The sequence below is a fragment of the Podarcis bocagei genome (assembly GCF_964188305.1).
Source record: "Podarcis bocagei genome assembly, chromosome: 3".
NCBI lineage: Eukaryota > Metazoa > Chordata > Lepidosauria > Squamata > Lacertidae > Podarcis > Podarcis bocagei.
In genome coordinates, this window is record NC_138127.1 from 15,014,026 (window position 1) to 15,032,337 (window position 18,312).

The window sequence follows — 18,312 nt, forward strand, 5'->3', positions numbered from 1 at the left end:
GGCTGGGGGCTGAACTTGAAGCCTCATTCATGCAAGGTAAGTGCTCTGCCACTAAGCTATGAGCGTTCTATTGCCATCAAAGCGATTAACACATTGTGGCCACCAGAAACAGCTGCATGAGCTTTGTAACCCACAAATCCCACTTCAAAAGAAAATACTTGTCTTAAAATGGAGAAAAAATGAGGAAGTGCTGCTCATGAACAATCCATTACTGGTGGCAGTGGGCATGTGGAATGGTTTAAAATAGTTTCTTTTCCGCATGGCTATATATATATATATATATATATATGGAATTAAGTTTCCAATTAACAGCACATAAACATGACAAAGGTAACTCCTGGTTGACAACATCTTGTTAAGGGTGGTAGATATAATAATAATAATAATAATAATAATAATAATAATAATAATAATAATAATTAATAATAATTTCTTATTTGTACACCGCCCATCTGGCTGGGTTTCCCCAGCCACTCTGGGCGGCTTCCATAGAAACCAAAAAACACTAAAATATCACACATTAAAAACCCTTCCCTTCAGATGTCTTCTGAATGTCAGGTAGTTGTTTATCGCTTTGACATCTGATGGGAGGGCGTTCCACAGGGCGGGCGCCACTATTGAGAAGGCCCTCTGCCTGGTTCCCTGTAGCTTTGCTTCTCGCAATGAGGGAACCGCCAGAAGGCCCTCAACGCTGGACCTTAGCGTCCGGGCAGAACAATGGGGGTGGAGCTGCTCCTTCAGGTATACTGGGCCGAGGCCGTTTAGGGCTTTAAAAGTCAACACCAGCATTTTGAATTGTGCTCGGAAACGTACTGGGAGCCAATGTAGGTCTTTCAAGACCGGTGTTATGTGGTCTCGGCGGCCGCCCCCAGTCACCAGTCTAGCTGCCGCATTCTGAATTAGTTGTAGTTTCCGAGGCACCTTCAAAGGTAGCCCCACGTAGAGCGCATTGCAGTAGTCCAAGCGGGAGATAACTAGAGCATGCACCACTCTGGCGAGACAGTCCGCGGGCAGGTAGGGTCTCAGCCTGCGTACCAGGTGGAGTTGGTAGACAGCTGCCCTGGATAGACAATTGACCTGTGCCTCCATGGACAGCTGTGAGTCCAAAATGACTCCCAGGCTGCGCACCTGGTCCTTCAGGGGCACAGTTACCCTATTCAGGACCAGGGAATCCTCCACACCAGCCCGCCCCCTGTCCCCCCAAAACAGTACTTCTGTCTTGTCAGGATTCAACTTCAATCCATTAGCCGCCATCCATCCTCCAGCCGCCTCCAGACACTCACACAGGACCTTCACCGCCTTCACTGGTTCTGATTTAAAAGAGAGGTAGAGCTGGGTATCATCTGCATATTGATGGACACCCAGTCCAAACCCCCTGATGATCTCTCCCAACGGCTTCATATAGATGTTAAAAAGCATGGGGGAGAGGACAGAACCCTGAGGCACCCCACAAGTGAGGGCCCAAGGGTCTGAACACTCATCCCCCACCACCACTTTCTGAACACGGCCCATTAGGAAGGAGCGAAACCACTGTATAACAGTGCCCCCAGCTCCCAGCCCCTCTAGACGGTCCAAAAGGATGTTATGGTCGATTGTATCAAAGGCCGCTGAGAGATCCAGCAGAACTAGGAAACAACTCTCACCTTTGTCCCTAGCTCGCTGGAGATCATCAACCAGTGCGACCAAGGCAGTTTCAGTCCCATGATGAGGCCTGAATCCTGATTGGAAGGGATCCAAATGGTCCGCATCCTCCAGGTGTGCCTGGAGTTGTTCAGCAACCATGCGCTCAATCACCTTGCCCAAGAATGGAAGATTTGAGACTGGGCAATAGTTGGCCATACTGGCCGGGTCTAAAGATGGTTTTTTAAGAAGCGGTTTAATGACCGCCTCTTTCAGCGGGTCTGGGAAGGCTCCCTCACAGAGGGAAGCATTCACCACCCCGCAGAGCCCATCGCCCAGCCCTTCCCGGCTTGCTCTTATTAGCCAGGATAGGCAAGGATCAAGGAGACAGATGGTTGGTTTCATGCGTCCAAGCAGCCTGTCCACATCCTCGGGGGTAACGGATTGAAATTGATTCCATGCAACTTGACCAGACAGGGTTCTAGCACTCTCCCGCCCCAGCCCTGTTCCCACGGTGGTGTCTAGCTCCTTCCGAATATGAGTGATTTTATCTGCAAAAAACTTTGCAAAATCATTGCAGGAGATCTTGGGGTCTTTACAAGGCCCCGGTGGTAAAGGTGGTTCCGTTAAATTGTGGACCACCTGAAAGAGTCTCCTGCTACTATTTTCTGCAGATGCAATAGAGGCGGTGAAGAAAGTTTTCTTCGCCGTCACTATCGCCACTTGGTAGGCTCGACGTTGAGCTCTAACCTGTGTCCGGTCAGATTCGGAGTGAGTTTTCTGCCACCGACGCTCTAGCCGTCTCAGCGATTGTTTCATCGCCCTCAGCTCTGAAGAAAAACACGGGGCTGTCCGGGCTCCATGCAATCGGAGAGGGCGCTTCGGAGCCAGATAGTCGATAGCCCTGGTTAACTCCGCATTCCAGCGGGCCACCAGGGAATCAGCTGAAAAGCCATCAACATGGGATAAAACATCCCCTACCACTCTCTGGAAACCATTTGGATCCATTAAGTGGCGGGGGCGGACCATCCGAATTGGTCCCACCTCCCTGCAGAGGGGAAGGGCCGCGGAGAAGTCCAGTTCATGGTCACATTATTCAAGAAACCTGTATGAGTTTTCTTTGGGGAAGCTGAAACGGTGCGATTTGGCAAGATCTGTGTTCGGATTCATCTGGGAGTAGACAAACCATTATATCTTGTGTAGACCAGTGCATTGGGACACATGGTGAAATGACAGTTTAATTGTAGCATAGGCACAAAGTAGGGAAAACAGTAAATAATTTACATAAATGAAGCCAGTTCCACAGTGCATTATCTCTATGTCACGGCAGTATGCATACATTCTAAAGAGGTAGTGGTAATCTGCTGAAATCTTAAGTTCAGCTTTGAGAAAATAATGTTCCATAGGTACTTTCTGACTTGATGATCTTTTTATTGGTAGCACACCACTAAGAAGAATATTATGCTGTTAATTTGCTTTCCTACCTGCAACTGTATGGAAGTTGGTAATCTGCTCACATAGTCTCTAGTCTAAAGACCGCGAACAGCTACATACACTCCCAGATTTGAATACAGCTGCATTTTATCTTGACAGATCTCTGCCGATTGCCCTGATCTTATTCTTTCATAGAAGCGTTTCTTCAAAACTCCTTGAGTCAGCCGTTTCATTTAATTTGCACCAATACAGAATTGTATTCTTGTTCATTCTTGATTCGGTTGAGCAGGTGTGGGCAACCTGTGGCCATCCATATGTTGCTAGACTACAGTTCTTTCCATACCTGAGCATTGGTCAGGCCGGCTGGGGCTGATGGACGCTGTTGTCCAACAATCCAGCTGAAGAAAGGTGTGTGGAGGGAGCAGTACCTGTAGTCATAGGACCTATCAGCAAACCGTTATATGGAGAACAATTCTGTAGGAACGTAAGAATGTAAAACCTCAAGCAGAGAGCCCTCTCCCCTCCTTCACTACTACACCCACTCCTCAAAAAAGGCATTCAGGAAAAAAACTGGTTGTTGACCAAGTGCTGTAGGCTTGTCTCATTTTTCATCTACAGCAGAATGTAAGTTATTAACAGTCATTAGACTTCTGTGCTCTCCAGATTTAAAAAAAAATCATTGTTTTTCTCATCACTGTCATTGCTACAATCATTTTTTTTTGAAAGATTTTTTTAAATTTATCATGTTGGCATTTCTTTAAAAGCAGGTATCTGGTATCCTTTTGATGAGGTGGAATGAACCTCTTTCCATCCCTATTGGACACTCTCGTAAAGCGCCGTACCAATTGCCGAAAGCCAGCTCTTCACGTTTTAATTGCTAACTCACAAAAGCCAAATGACACAAATTGGCACATATCCTAAGATGTATTAAGGTTGTCCCCGTCCAAGCCAGCAATATTTCATCACAGGTAACATTGTGGAACATCCAAATAGGTTTAAGGTCACAACTACTGGCTCAGCATTAACCTGTAAGAAGTTTGGGTTTTTTTAAACCCCCATTTGGGCGATATTTGGACCATGAACCAGCATGGTTTATCTTCACCCAGCAGCTGGGACTGTGCCGTTAGTTACTAATATGAAAGCACACAAGCATGAAAATACATTTTTTGGTTGTGATGATAATGCTGTTCTTTCAGAAGATTGGAATTTTTAAGACCCCAAGGTACTATTTCTTTCCATTTCCAATTCCATGCACCAAGTAGGTCCCAATGACTTATTTTCTGGCTCCACATCTCTGTAGTAAACACACAACACAGGCCTGGCTTTGATGCAAGAGGAGCCTGCAGTTTTATTCCTTCATAAACCTGTACGTCTGATTCAAGCAAAATACTGCATTTGTTTGCGATCTTCCATTTCTCTGCTTCCAGGGACAGCTCCAGAGACAGGTTTGGTCTTGCAGCATCAATTTCCCCCAGCATCAATTTCCCTCTGGTTGAGTTTGTGTTTTCACTATGGAATTGCGAGGCTTGTAGGGTCATTGACATGATTGCTGCTGGTGCCATAGATCCCACTTTTCTCCTTGGTATACTGAGGAGCTGAGGTCGATGAAAATGACCAATTGAGGGCTGCAGCAGAAGTGGTATCGATCTTGCTCCAGAGCCAACTGAGCACATGTTCAGGCTTGTAAACAGGCCTACCACAAGGCTGTGGGTTTAGCGTCCATTGTGTTTTCAAGAAACCACCAAGAAGATTGGCTCCATGTCATCCAAAGAATGGTCATTCTTTACCAGGGGTGTGGAGGTCTGGAGCGCACAGCGTCTGCCTGTAATTGGATGGCTAAACGCTTCAAGAATGAAGTTACTGAGCTCTGCAATTAATTTCAATGCTAATATTGTGGCAGCGGCAGCCATGGAATTCTACTCAGTAGGATCCAGAGTAGATTCCAAATGTATAGTTAGCAGAGTAAAATCTTAAACGCATTACAGTGGTACCTTGGGTTACAGACGCTTCAGGTTACAGACTCCCTTACCCCAGAAATAGTACCTCGAGTTAAGAACTTTGCTTCAGGATGAGAACAGAAATTGCGTGGCGGCAGCAGTAGTGGGAGGCCTCATTAGCTAAAGTGGTACCTCAGGTTAAGAACAGTTTCAGGTTAAGAATGGACCTCCAGAATGAATTAAGTTCTTAACCCAAGGTACCACTGTACAAGACCCCCCCAAAATAGACAAGATGCAATTATATTTCATCCAGCAGATCTTTACTGCTACTGAAGGCAAATGAGCTTAATGGTCACAAATCCAATACATTCAGGATTGACACTGTCTATAAGTATGATGCAACTGGATTTCTTAACTGAAACTTACAATAATTTATAATTATAAGTCTAAACCTTAACACTAAGCATACTATGTACAGAACACCACACCAGAAGGAAAAGAGATAGGAAGAGAGAGAGAGAGAGAATGAAACCCAGGTTCCTTCTGACCTCACTATGATAGTCAGCATGTCCTTGACAGAAAGAGATAACAGAACCAGCTGTACTCAGCTTCTCAGAAGGAATAACCCAAACATCAGTAATCTTCTGCTTGCTTCTTTCACACAGAGCAGCTTTCAGAACTCTCTTGAATTAATTAGAATAGGAAAGACCTCTACACATTAATCAATACTTGATCTGAGCACAATTTAAAGTGTTGGTGCTGACCTTTAAAGCCCAGCATACCTGAAGAAGCGTCTCCATCCCCATCATTCAACCCAGACACTGAAGTCCAACGCGAGGGCCTTCTGGCCGTTCCCTCACTACGAGAAGTGAGGTTACAGGAAACCAGGTAGAGGGCCTTCTCAGTAGTGGTGTCTGCCCTGTGGAACACCCACCAGATGTCAAAGAAATAAACAACTATCTGACGTTTAGAAGACATCTGAAGGCAGCTCGGTTTAGGGAAGCTTTTAATGACTGATGTTTTGATGTATTTTTAATCTTGGAAGCCTCCCAGAGTGGCTGGCGAAACCCAGCCAGATGTGGGGGGGGGGTTTATAAATAAATAAATATATTATTATTATTATTATTATTATTATTATTATTATTATTATTATTATTACTACTACTACTACTACTACTACTCAACCCATCTCTCAACCTAACCTACCTCACAGGGTTGTTGTGACCATGTACCTTGAGCTTCTTGGAGGAAAGGTGGGGGTATAAATGCAATAAAAAATAAATGAAAAGCGGTGCACAGTTGCATCCTGCCATATGATGGAGAGGATGCCAAAGTCTTTTACACTTATACACACACTTTTTCGCTAACACACCCAGTAATGTTAGAGCAACTATTGTGAAAACGCAGCCATTTTCCATAGCAAAAAGGACACACACAGACGGGGACGGACACACACACACACACACACACACACACACGTGTTTGTTTGTTTTTGTGTGTGTGTGTTTTGTTGCCATTTCCTGAGGCTCAGTGCAAGGGGTCACAACGCCAGCAGGTGGTGCTGTTTGCTTTGATTCGGCAATGCATAGGGCACACAGATGTTGACGATGAATATTACAGGAAGGAATAATTCATATGTTACTGATGAAGAGTGTTTGCTGGAAAACTGCCCCCCTGCCAGCCACATTTCCTAAAGTGCCCATTGGAAGACATCACAATTCAAGCATTCCAGGAAGCGCAGGAAGCTGTGGAATCACCAGAGACCTGTGGAATTTTTAAAGTTAAAAGCAAGAGCACTGCATGACCATCTCATAATGTTATTAGCACCAAAGCAAAAAAAGTCAACCTCTTTGCAACCACACCCACCTCAGAAAATTTCACTGAGTTTCTCTCTCATCCCCTTACCATTTTGGGGAGGCAGTTTATTTCTTCCCCCTTGAATAGTCAAGAAAAATAAATAAATCAACCAACCAACAAGATCAGTTCAGTCCTACTATTTAATGTTTTAGATAACGTAGTGTAATAACCCCATGCCATTATTTATTTATTTATAACCCACCAACTGACTGAAAATAATAATAGTAATAACGGTAGTGTCCAATAAAATCATTCAAAATTGTAATGCCACAAAAATGCAGAACCAGAGACCAATAACAACAATAAAATTAATTCTCAAAATGACAAAACAGGAACATAAGCAGGCGACCAAATATAAAAATTATAGGTGCCTATCTGATTTCAAAAGCATTCCACTATGCTAAAAGCCTTAGCCTACGCAGAAAATAACAGATACGTGTTGTAATATTAGCACTGTGTCTGTCAAAAACCTGACACACAAACTTACCAAGCCATGTGCTGACATCCAACAGTGTGCAACAATCTGCTCCAAAAGGGGACAATACCCAGCTAGATTTCATAGGTCTGAACTACATCCAAGTTTCTTTAGGCTCCGTAGAACCATCATTATTCACACTTGATATATTTGTAGAATTCAGCTATATTCGGGTCTAAATGAGAAGTTCTATGAGATCCATACCAATTTTTGCGCTCGGGGGGGGGGGGGGGGCTCAGACAATATAGCAGAAGTAAGCAGCCACCTTTCCCAGCCCACACAAGTCCAAGAAAGTAAGCCTCAGAACAAAGCACTATCAAACTGGGCTGAAGTCTCAGAACAGTAGGAAGAAATACAAAACACAAAAAAGAGACAAGTCTTGTTTCATTAGTTAGTTATCCATGGGTATGAAAAGTAAGCTATACAGTACAATCCTAGACATGTCTAAGGTAAAGGGTCCAGTCATGGCCGACTCTGGGGTTGCGGCGCTCATCTCGCTTTATTGGCCGAGGGAGCCGGCGTACAGCTTCCGGGTCATGTGGCCAGCATGACTAAGCGAACCAGAGCAGCGCATGGAAACGCCGTTTAACTTCCCACTGGAGCGGTACCTATTTATCTACTTGCACTTTGACGTGCTTTCGAACTGCCAGGTTGGCAGGAGCAGGGACCGAGCAACGGGAGCTCACCCCGTCGCGGGGATTCGAACCGCGACCTTCTGATCGGTAAGTCCTAGGCTCTGTGGTTTAACCCACAGCGCCACCTGCATCCCTGACACGTCTACTCAGAAGTAAATCCCAATAAATTTCACAGGCCTTACTCCTAGGTAAGTGGTTATAAGGATTGCACTTCTTAAAACTGAATGTGGCAAGTTGCTGTTGAGAGCATTTTGGGGATGTGTTTTGCAAAGCAGTAGAATTAAGATTAGGACACGATGGTTGATCAACCATGTGGCTTTTAATGGCTTCATCACTTAAATGATTGATTAGATTATTATATTTTTATTTTTTTAAAAAATACATATTACCAAAAGCTCAGTAAATGCCCCTTTGTGAATAATTCCGGATAAGTATTATATAACTTACTTTGAATAAGCAGTTCTGCATAGCTGTAATGACTGTATTAAACACTTCCTTATTACAACAATATCCCAGATCCAGACTTGTTCATTTCTCTTTAAAAACTGCAGTGGGTTGTGAACGAAAGCTGCTTTTGTGAACCTTTAAGGCTCTTGATGCTTAGTTTAGAGGGACAGTCTGTCCTTTTCTCCTTGGCTAAAATCCCATCCTCTGATGTGGCTTTAAACAAATTCTAACCTTTCTCTAGCCACCTGAGAAACAATTGCTTCCACATAGACTGTGAAGTTCTCACAATTCCCTTAGGCTGAAAGGTGCCAAGAACAGAGTCTTGCAAATGGCACTAAATTGTACCTTTGGGACTTGTAAGAGGGCAGAAATCCCCTCAGACGACCTCTAAACAAATGCTTTGAGTCTGAATTTCCCAGAGCATTCTTTTTGCGGGAACCAGCCTCACTTCAGTCTTGTTGAGGGCATTTATGGCACTACAAAGCTCCACCCACACTGCAAACGTACAATTTAGTCAACATTTTGGTAAATTATGGCCAGGTCTCAGGAGTGAAGTTTCGGAATACAGCCGTGCTCATGGGCTTATCTCTTCAACCCTAATTCCTGGTCTGTTTGGTAACATAGAAAGCTGCCTTGTATCAGGGTCACACCATTGGGTCCACCTAGCTGAGTATTGTCTACATTGATTGGCAGCAGCTTTCCAGGTTTTCCAAGAAGGTATATTCCCGTACCTTCCCAGAAATGTCAGGGGTTGAACCTGGCATCTTCTGCATTGTTATGTACTGAGTCGAATAGGATCCAAAATGCAGCCATCTGATTGGTCCTAGAACAATAGGATTCAGAATGCAGTAGTCTGATTGGTCCTAGAACAATAGGATCCAGAATGCAGCAGGCTGATTGGTCCTCAGGAGCTACCCAATCCAGCTCCAGGTGGAAGGGAATCCGCAACCTGATTGGCCTACAGGAGAATCCCGGAATTAGCCAATCGCGTGGGGCCCATTGTGTAAATAATGTATATAAAGCAGACATTCTGGGGGAACTTCCATTTCTCCTCACCACTATGAGCTGAAATCCACTCTCGACTCCGAGTATATTTCATGGATGCAAAGCAGATGCTCTACCACTGAACCACAGCCCTTGCCCTTGATACAGCCATCAGTATGATACAGTCGTACCTTGGATCCTGAACGTCTTGCAAGTCGAATGTTTTGGCTCCTGAATGCCACAAACCCGGAAGTGAGTGTTACGGTTTGCAAATGTTCTTTGGCACCCAAATGTCTGACATGGCTTCTGCGGCTTCCAATGGGCTGCAGTTAACAAAAAACAAAAACAAAATCTTAAACATTTCGAAAGAAAACATTGCTAAGTTAAGCCAAATATAAAATGCACATTTAAAACAGCATAATTAACAAGAGAATAAAATATTATAAGCATGACACGGCTGTTTGGCAGGCACAAAAATGGGGCAAAAGAATCTAATAATTAGGAATTGTTGTCAGGCATAGCGATGTCCCTCCGGTCTCCCCAGGCCTTTGGGGAATATGCTCCCTGGGGGAGATCTGCTCTGAGTGAAATTTATGGGAATTGGAGTAAGGTTACCAGACATCCCCGTTTCTGGGGGACAGTCCCCAGATTTACAAATCAGTCCCCTCACAAAATCCTATCATTTCTACTGAAGTTGAAAAGTGTCTCTAGATGCATTGAAAAAAATCTGGCAACCTTAAATTGGAGCCCAACAATAAATGGAGGATACCATGTTGGTTGCCCTTAGATAATAAAACTCAGCTACCAAAATGAGAGCTGGAGAGAACGGCAACATCGCTGTTACCATTCTATTTGTGCAATCTTTCCACTCCCCCCCCCTTTTTTTTGAGGACCAGATTTCTGCCAACTCTACCATGCAACTAGCTGCTCATGGTGGAATACTCAATTCCTAGTAGACATTTGCTACATGGCTGATGGGAAGAGGGTACCAAGGCCACTTCTCCACCATGTGAGGACTATACCAGCCCTGACAAATGTATGGAGAAACATATTATGGATAAACCTCCTGACATTCTGCAGACTTCTGGGATAGCTCAGTTGGCAGAGCCTGAGACCTGCAAGGGCTTGGACCCTAGTGGTCCTTTCCAACTCTACAGTTCTATGATTATGTCCCTTCTAAGGTCTGCAAGTGCAAATCCCAGCCATTTTAGTGAGGAATTATTTGCATAGGAGAGCAAATAGACTGTGTCTTTAGTCATGAACACTGTGGTCATATTCATACCATAAATTCAAAGCACTCCAATACCACGTTTACAATCCTGGCTTCCCCCAAAGAATCCTGGGAACTGTTTGTGAAGGCTGCCAGGAGTTGTTAGGAGACCCCCTCACAGAGCTATAGTTTCCAGCAACCTCAACAAACTACAGTTCCCAGGATTTATTTATTTTTTTGGTGGGGGAGTCATGATTGTCAAAGTGGTGTAACATAAAAGTGCTTTAAATGTATGATGTGGATTTGACCAAAGTGCTGATGTCAATTAAACTGCTCCACTGTGAAGGAGGATCTGCTCTTATTCATTTGCAACTGAAGGAAGCTATAGTTCTGGATCCAGAAAGCTGGGAAAGCAGAGAGTGAAAAGTAAAAAGAAGAGAAAAGAAGATAAGATAAAATGCTAACGGAAAGGGCAAAGCAATTTTTAACTTTCAGCCAGAGTAAAAATAGGGGGCTAATTAGCAGTCTGTCTCCAAGGGGAACATCTTCAGCACTTGGGGGGGAAATCCATTATTAGACGTTATTCAAATCATCTGAAGGCTAACTGGGAAAATTACTTATCGTATTATAGATTCCAAGGAGAGGCACTGGTACTACTGGGGCAAACTAGTTAGCACACCCTATTCGTTATGGGCCTTATAGCTTTGTCCTCATGTTTATGAATTAATATCTGGGTTTTGTAATCACAAAGTTGCCTCAACTGGATCGCACTTAGTGTTATTACACCTCGCCCTACCCATAGCAGTCACCCTCTTCCCCCTGTTCAAGCCGTTACTAGGGAAGTATAAGAAATACGATTCAGTTCACATTTAAAGGCACTTCTGCACCTTCCAAAACTTGCGTGATTTTGCAATTCCATATACCTTGCAGCTGAGGTAGTTGAATATATTTTTGTATTCTTGAGTTTTGTCATGGCTTAAGGCCAACACAAACGCACAGGAACTGAACTGATTTTTATTTTAGCACATTCAGTATTGAAAGAAATGCTCTCCAACTGAGGCCTAGCTCTCACTGAGTCAGCATAAATTACTACGGAAAAGCCCAGAGTACATCTACCACTCTGCAAAAAGACTGACTTGACCTAAGACCTTCTTATTTTGCAACAAATTATTCTGCTTATATGTTCTCGAATCATGTAGTGTTTGCTGAAGAAGAAAAAAACCTCCTACTTCCCCCCTGAGAAATGGTGAACCTCATTCAAACCCATTAAGTGAAGCGAAAATAGATATGCTGTATTGAACTGTAAAGGACAGGAATCAAAACTCCTATATGCTTCCAATACAGTGCAATCTGCTCAGATAGCGAACAACATATGAGCCCTATTTGCAACAGAGGAAACTGTGAAAGGGATGTCACCATCTCATTTATTTCCAATAAACACTTAACTCTCCTTTGGCAGTTGCCTGACAAAGCCCTCAGCTCATTTTTGTGCAAAGTCTTTGGGTGGCAGGGGTGACAGAAGTATTTTCTAAAGTTCCCCCATAATAATTATTTCATTAACCACCTTTCAAGACCCATTAGTGGAAAGCCAGGCTAGCAATATTTCAAAGTACAGTAATGCATACTTTTAAATCCCATTTATTTAACTATTACCAACAAGTTAGGTGCCTGTAAAAATTCTCTAGGTATCGCACAGTGACATGTTCCTCCGCAACAAAATCTGAAGTAGAAAAGGAAATACATATAGCAAATGTGAAATCAGCTGAGATATCAGGAATGGTTTAGGTGATGTTTTGTTTTTAAAGATCTGAAAGGGAAAGTCCTCGGCGTGTACATTGTGCCAAACAGATACAGTGGTACCTCGGGTTACATACGCTTCAGGTTACATATGCTTCAGGTTACATATGCTTCAGGTTACAGACTCTGCTAACCAAGAAATATTACCTCGGATTAAGAACTTTGCTTCAGGATGAGAACAGAAATTGTGCAGCGGCGGCGCAGTGGCAGCAGGAGGCTCCATTAGCTAAAGTGGTGCTTCAGGTTAAGAACAGTTTCAGGTTAAGAACGGACCTCCAGAACAAATTAAGTACTTAACCCGAGGTACCACTGTAATGCATAAAGTGGCCCTCATTTTGAGCCTGTCTTGTTTGAGTTTGAAAGTAAGTGAGCTCGATCTCAAATCTGACCTATTTGTTACTACAGTGGTACCTCAGGTTACATACACTTCAGGTTACATACACTTCAGGTTACAGACTCCGCTAGCCCAGAAATAGTGCTTCAGGTCAAGAACTTTGCTTCAGGATAAGAACAGAAATAGTGCTCCGGCGGCGCAGTGGCAGCAGGAGGCCCCATTAGCTAAAGTGGTGCTTCAGGTTAAGAACAGTTTCAGGTTAAGAACGGACCTCTGGAACGAATTAAGTACTTAACCTGAGGTACCACTGTAATACGCACAGTCCTTCAACTAAAAAAATAAATAAATTAAATAGCAGCATGCAATTCAGAAATATAGAACTTAGGTCAGCTGTACGTCAGAGGATAGAAAATGAAAAGGCATTTAATGGTTCTTTCTTGACATATTCCTGATTGTGTGCAATGTGGTTATTTTAACTGCTTTTTTTTCTTTTTTTGCAAAAAACCTCCCCAAGAACAATGTGCTATTGGTATCCATGCCCTGACTAACTTGGCTGTCTTCGGTATGCTGTCCTTCTCCCTCCCTAATATATCCTACAAATGTCAGCATTCTTCCACTCTGGGACCTCAGATATCATTAGATGACAAACCCCATCATCCCCAGACAGCTTAGCCCAATGGTCATGGATGATACGACTGACCCAAAATTGAAAAAAAACTCTGCAATACAGGAAAGGGTTTATGGCCTAAACATGTCCAGAGTTCTCTGCATCATGGAGCAGCTCCCTTATAGAGCTGAAGTGGTACTCTTGTCAGCGTCATAGATGTGAAAAGTTCTCAAAGTTCTCAACTTTTTCCTCTTGTCCAGCTGCATGAGCTTCCTGGATCAAGTCCTTATCAAATTCAATGCACTTGTTTACTGTTAAGTCCAGGGTTGCAATGTTAGTAGCCAAAACATCAATTTGGCCTTGTAACTTTCCCAAGAGAAAGAAAATTCTGTCCAATTTAGCTTGAGTTTTCCCTCCTTCAGCCATTCCTGTAATATCCCAAAACCCCCTCTAGAGGGATCTTGGTTACTTAGTATTCCATCCAGTTCAAATCCAAAAATCAAGTTAGTTTGTATCGGTTCTTCCTTGTTTTCAACAAAATATAACCAAATTGTAACAAATATATCCAGCAGAGACAGAAAACAGAGATCGCTTTTTCCGTCTTGACAGCTAGTTTGACAGCTGTCAAGCTCTTCAATATCTCTCCAACAGGCTTTCTCGCGGATCACTCCCAGGTCCGGGTGTGTGTGTGTGTGTGACACTTCAGCTCCAAAAATTGACTCTTGTCCTCCAGTAAAATTACTTAAACTGCCAAATCGTGAAATTAATATCTTTTACCCAATAAGAAGGAAAAAATCCTCTCGACCTTAGTTAGTTAGTCCTTGCTTTAGTTTATTTATAAGACGGGGAGACAGACTTCCTGTTTACGCCTTCCCCGATCGTGCCTAATTCAACAAAAAAATTTCCTTTGAAAGTCCAATTTCCGTACTACTCACGGGTTGCTGCTTTAGGGTCCAATTATTCACAAGAAGAAGTCAGCGCTCTCCGACCATGGCATGCGGCTTCACTCCGTAGGAGAAGCAGTCGACTCACAGCACCGCGCCGCTCACCCCGTCTCCCATTCCGAAGCCTTTAAAAAGGCTCCTTCACGGGTCGGGGGGGCGCAAATGGTGCCCGCCGAGTCACCAGGTTCACAGGCTTCCCCGCCTGTGATTTTTAAGGGTCCCCGCGTCGCCGCAGCGGCAAGACCCGATCCTACGGAGCCGATTCCCTCTGGAGCTCAGAGGGAATCCGCCATTAGTCGATCGCGCTAACCCGGAAGTCTGTATATATGTTCAAATAAACCATACATCATACAGACACTATAGTCTCTGTTATGCCTCATTCCTGAAGGAAACACAAACCCGGGTTAAATGCCAAGATCCTGGAATCTCCTGCACCGCTCATTGGAGACAAGAGATTGGACTGTGCTGTTGGGACACTGTCCTATAAAGGGGCCTAGAAACCTTATAAATAAACATAATGAATTAATTAATTCACAGGGTTGTTGTATGCCTGGCTTTTTTTTTAAGGATATAAATATGTTAATTTATACAATACTATAAATAGTTTGATTGCCTGGTACCCACCTAGCCATGCAGAATATGCCATCCTTCTTATTTATTTTTTAAATCACCAAGTACGTTTGTAATAGCTTGCCTTTATATAGGGGTTGGATGGTACAGAGTAGACTGTGATCCTAGTCGTCAACATACCGTAGTTGTCTCTGGTAAAAAGCTACCAAATTTAAGAAGCTATCTCTAGTAAAATATGCACAGCGGGTTTAGAAAGTTTACAATCCACCACAGTACATACTCTCTCTCTTTGCCTCTGTTGATCACTTCAGAACTTTTTTGGGTGGGAAATGATAATGGAGAGTGTAAATTTAATAATTCTAACCAAACCAGCCATGTATGGTGACCCACCAGGGCCAACTTCTGCTCTTAACATTTCCTCAACGAAGCATCCCAAGGTGCACACAGACACCCCGGTCATAGGTGGACCTTTTCCTTTAAAAAAGGAACGCAGCCATTTTGATTTCCCAAAAAGCCCTGGAGTAATGCTGTGGGCACCATCCGCTCTGGTTGCTCCTCTCTCCCACTTTCCCGACATAAAGAGAGAGGGGAAAGAAACACTCACAGAGTACTGTATATTCAAGTTATGTCTTCATAACAAACCAGAAAAAGAAATGGATTGCCGGTTACTTGGCGTTACCAACAGTGGCCTTGAAAGATCCATCAAACAAGGCACTGCAGGATACAGCAAAGCTATAATTCTTTTGTTGCCTGGCTTTTAACTGCTCTGAGGAGAGATGGTTTTATTCCTCCAGAGTTGATTCATTTCTATTTCATATTTTTTTTAAAAGGAAAAACAAAACCCCAGACAAATCCAGAGTGATCTGAAGAGACGCAAGATTTTTCTGGTGACCGATGGGAATCTTTTGCACACTCAAAATGATTGCTCAATCCATTCTCTTGTAAACTGTCCAGTTCTAGGGAGATGACAGGCTAACTATGTTATGCAGCTCCCATGAAATCTATAACCAAAGCCAAGCAGCTCCTAGAGATTATAAAACCATTAGCAAAGATAAACTGCAGTTGCTACTATGGAATTCTTAAATAACCCCTAGCATGCAAGAGAGGGGAACCATTGCTTCCAGGCATAGATATAGATATATATTTAAAAAAACACAAAAACACCAGAGTAATCTACATTAAATATTCTACCTACATCACTGAATACTAGCTGCTGGGAATAGCTGCTGAGTAGAGTTGTTGCACTTAAGTCTTGCTTGTAGAGTTGCCCCATGTCCAGAATTTCCCTGACATACCCATCGGAAACAGTGTCCAGGTGGAAATAGCTAAAACAGGCATAGGCAAACTCTGGCCCTCCAGATGTTTTGGAACTACAATTCCCATCATCTCTAGCTAAAAGGACCAGTGGTCAGGGATGATGGGAGTTGTAGTCTCAAAACCTCTGGAGGGCCGAGTTTGCCTATGCCTGAGCTAAAATGTCCAGGAAAATCCAGATGTATGGCAACACATGTCGGCAGTGTCGTTTTGGGCGATTTCCCTTAAAAATAGCTCAACAACTTCTTCTTTTTCACTTACAGGCTTCCCATGGGCATCTGGTTTGGCCACTGTGATAAGAGGATACATACACTTCAGGTTACATATGCTTCAGGTTACAGACTCCGCTAACCCAGAAATAGTACCTCGGGTTAAGAACTTTGCTTCAGGATGAGAACAGAAATCGTGCTCCGGCAGTGCGGCAGCAGCAGGAGGTCCCATTAGCTAAAGTGGTGCTTCAGGTTAAGAACAGTTTCAGGTTAAGAACGGACCTCCGGAACGAATTAAGTACTTAACCTGAGGTATCACTGTACTGGACTAGATAAGCCTTTGCTCTCAGCTCATACAGCAGGGCTCTTCTACTGTTTTTATACTCTAAAACATTGTCTCTTTTCCTTCTAATTTCCTTGTCTTTTATTGGGGAGGATTGCTCCATTTTGCAATTTAGAAAGAAAATAAAAATTCCATGAGAAGAAATTTATTACAACAGAAATGTGTGATAATAAAACACACACACACACGCCAGAAAAAGAAACTGACATGGGGCAATTCAAAGAGTGGCTATTCAAGGGGGAATTGCTCACTAGCTGAACCTTCAAATAAAGTTTAAAAGGCATGGGAGCCCTCAGTCCTAAAAATCCTTAATAGCAACTTGCATGTCCGCATCAGAAAGGCTGAAACTAAATTTTATCCCCACCTGCAAAAAAGTCACCACAATCAGGTCTAAAAAACCCCAAAACTTGGAAAGAGAACTGTTAAATTAATGTTGTGCAAGTGCTATAGCCTAAAATAAACAAGGATCATGTGACATACTCAAGAGTAGGAAGATTATTTTAAAATTTAAGTGCCAAGACACATTTATCTCATATTTTTGTTATGAAAAATAAATCTCTGCAATCACCAAGAAAGTGAAATGAATTGCTTGAAATGAACCTTGTGTTATTCACTGCCAGGGGAGAAAGGCCTTTGGTATAAACAGGCTTTGGATAACATTGGCAGAATTGACAATGGTGCAATAGCTGGGTCTGTTTTCTCCTGATATCAAGCTGCCCTCCTGATGAGGGGAGCTGATTCTGTTCATCACTGTAACAGCTCTGAGGGCCAACTGCAGTTCAGCAGGGTTAGAAGCAGCTAATGGCTTGTTTGACCCCCCCTTGGTGAATCAAAGGCTACACTCTGTTCCTCTCGTAAGCCAGAGGGAGGATAATTTCAGAAGAGTGCGATGCACTTTAACAGAAAGGTTGCCTTCCCCCGACCTCTGGAAATTACACCAAGAAAACGAGAGACATTTATTTCCCCACTTTCTAAAAATAAAAGCCAGCTGGTTACAGGTAAGAAAAAACAAGTCTGTTTCAAAACTCTTTGACATTACAACTGCCTGTCATTTCCCCCCCATTTTCTGATTATCTACGTTGTGCGTTTCCTCCTCCCCTCATGAATCGAACACATAGCAGCTTTCATCAACCTGGTGCCCCCAAAGTTTTTGGACTACAACTCCCATCAGCCCACAGGTCGTTGAAGGCTCCATATTGAATACAATATGTTCCACTGGCATTACAATGGCATAATCTCCCGGTTGTAATGTGAGTCAATTGCTCAAGTAGAATCCTTCGTTATAAAAACACGTCTAACGAAAGCCTATTTCTATATTTTTATTCGGCGCATGCTTTCATAATAGCTTGCCTCCTGACTTTGACTGCACGATTAAATTCAGCTTGTAAGGTATGGCATTTAAATAAAAAGGGACTTAACTCTAAATGTCAGCTGGATTCAGAACATCCTAGATCCCAAGGGAGCATGTAGGTTCGTGGTCCTCAACTGTTGACTGATACCCAACTATCTTAATGGAATGCAACTGTGGAATTCTGAGTTTGTACCATCACCTTCCTTGGGACCAACCCAGACATAATGCATAATTATATCAAATG

General features: G+C 43.1%; 1 protein-coding gene across 4 annotated transcripts in view; it reads right to left on the reverse strand.

Annotated features, from left to right (window-relative positions):
- Nucleotides 1–8,338: 8,338 nt before the first annotated feature.
- The window catches only part of LOC308584449 (uncharacterized protein), a gene marked incomplete at its 5' end in the record, with an annotated part of 144,230 nt that continues 134,256 nt past the window's right edge, over nt 8,339–18,312 (reverse strand). For 3 of the 4 annotated variants that reach the window (XR_014006802.1, XR_014006803.1, XR_014006804.1), the window contains one exon: nt 9,586–9,712. Coding sequence is in view for 1 of the 4 variants with exons in the window: in XM_081189251.1 (XP_081045377.1) it covers nt 9,083–9,228; nt 9,581–9,712 (278 nt within the window). Of the gene's footprint in view, nt 9,229–9,580; nt 9,713–18,312 lie in introns of those variants that run through there. The other variant, XM_081189251.1, reaches the window with a different exon arrangement.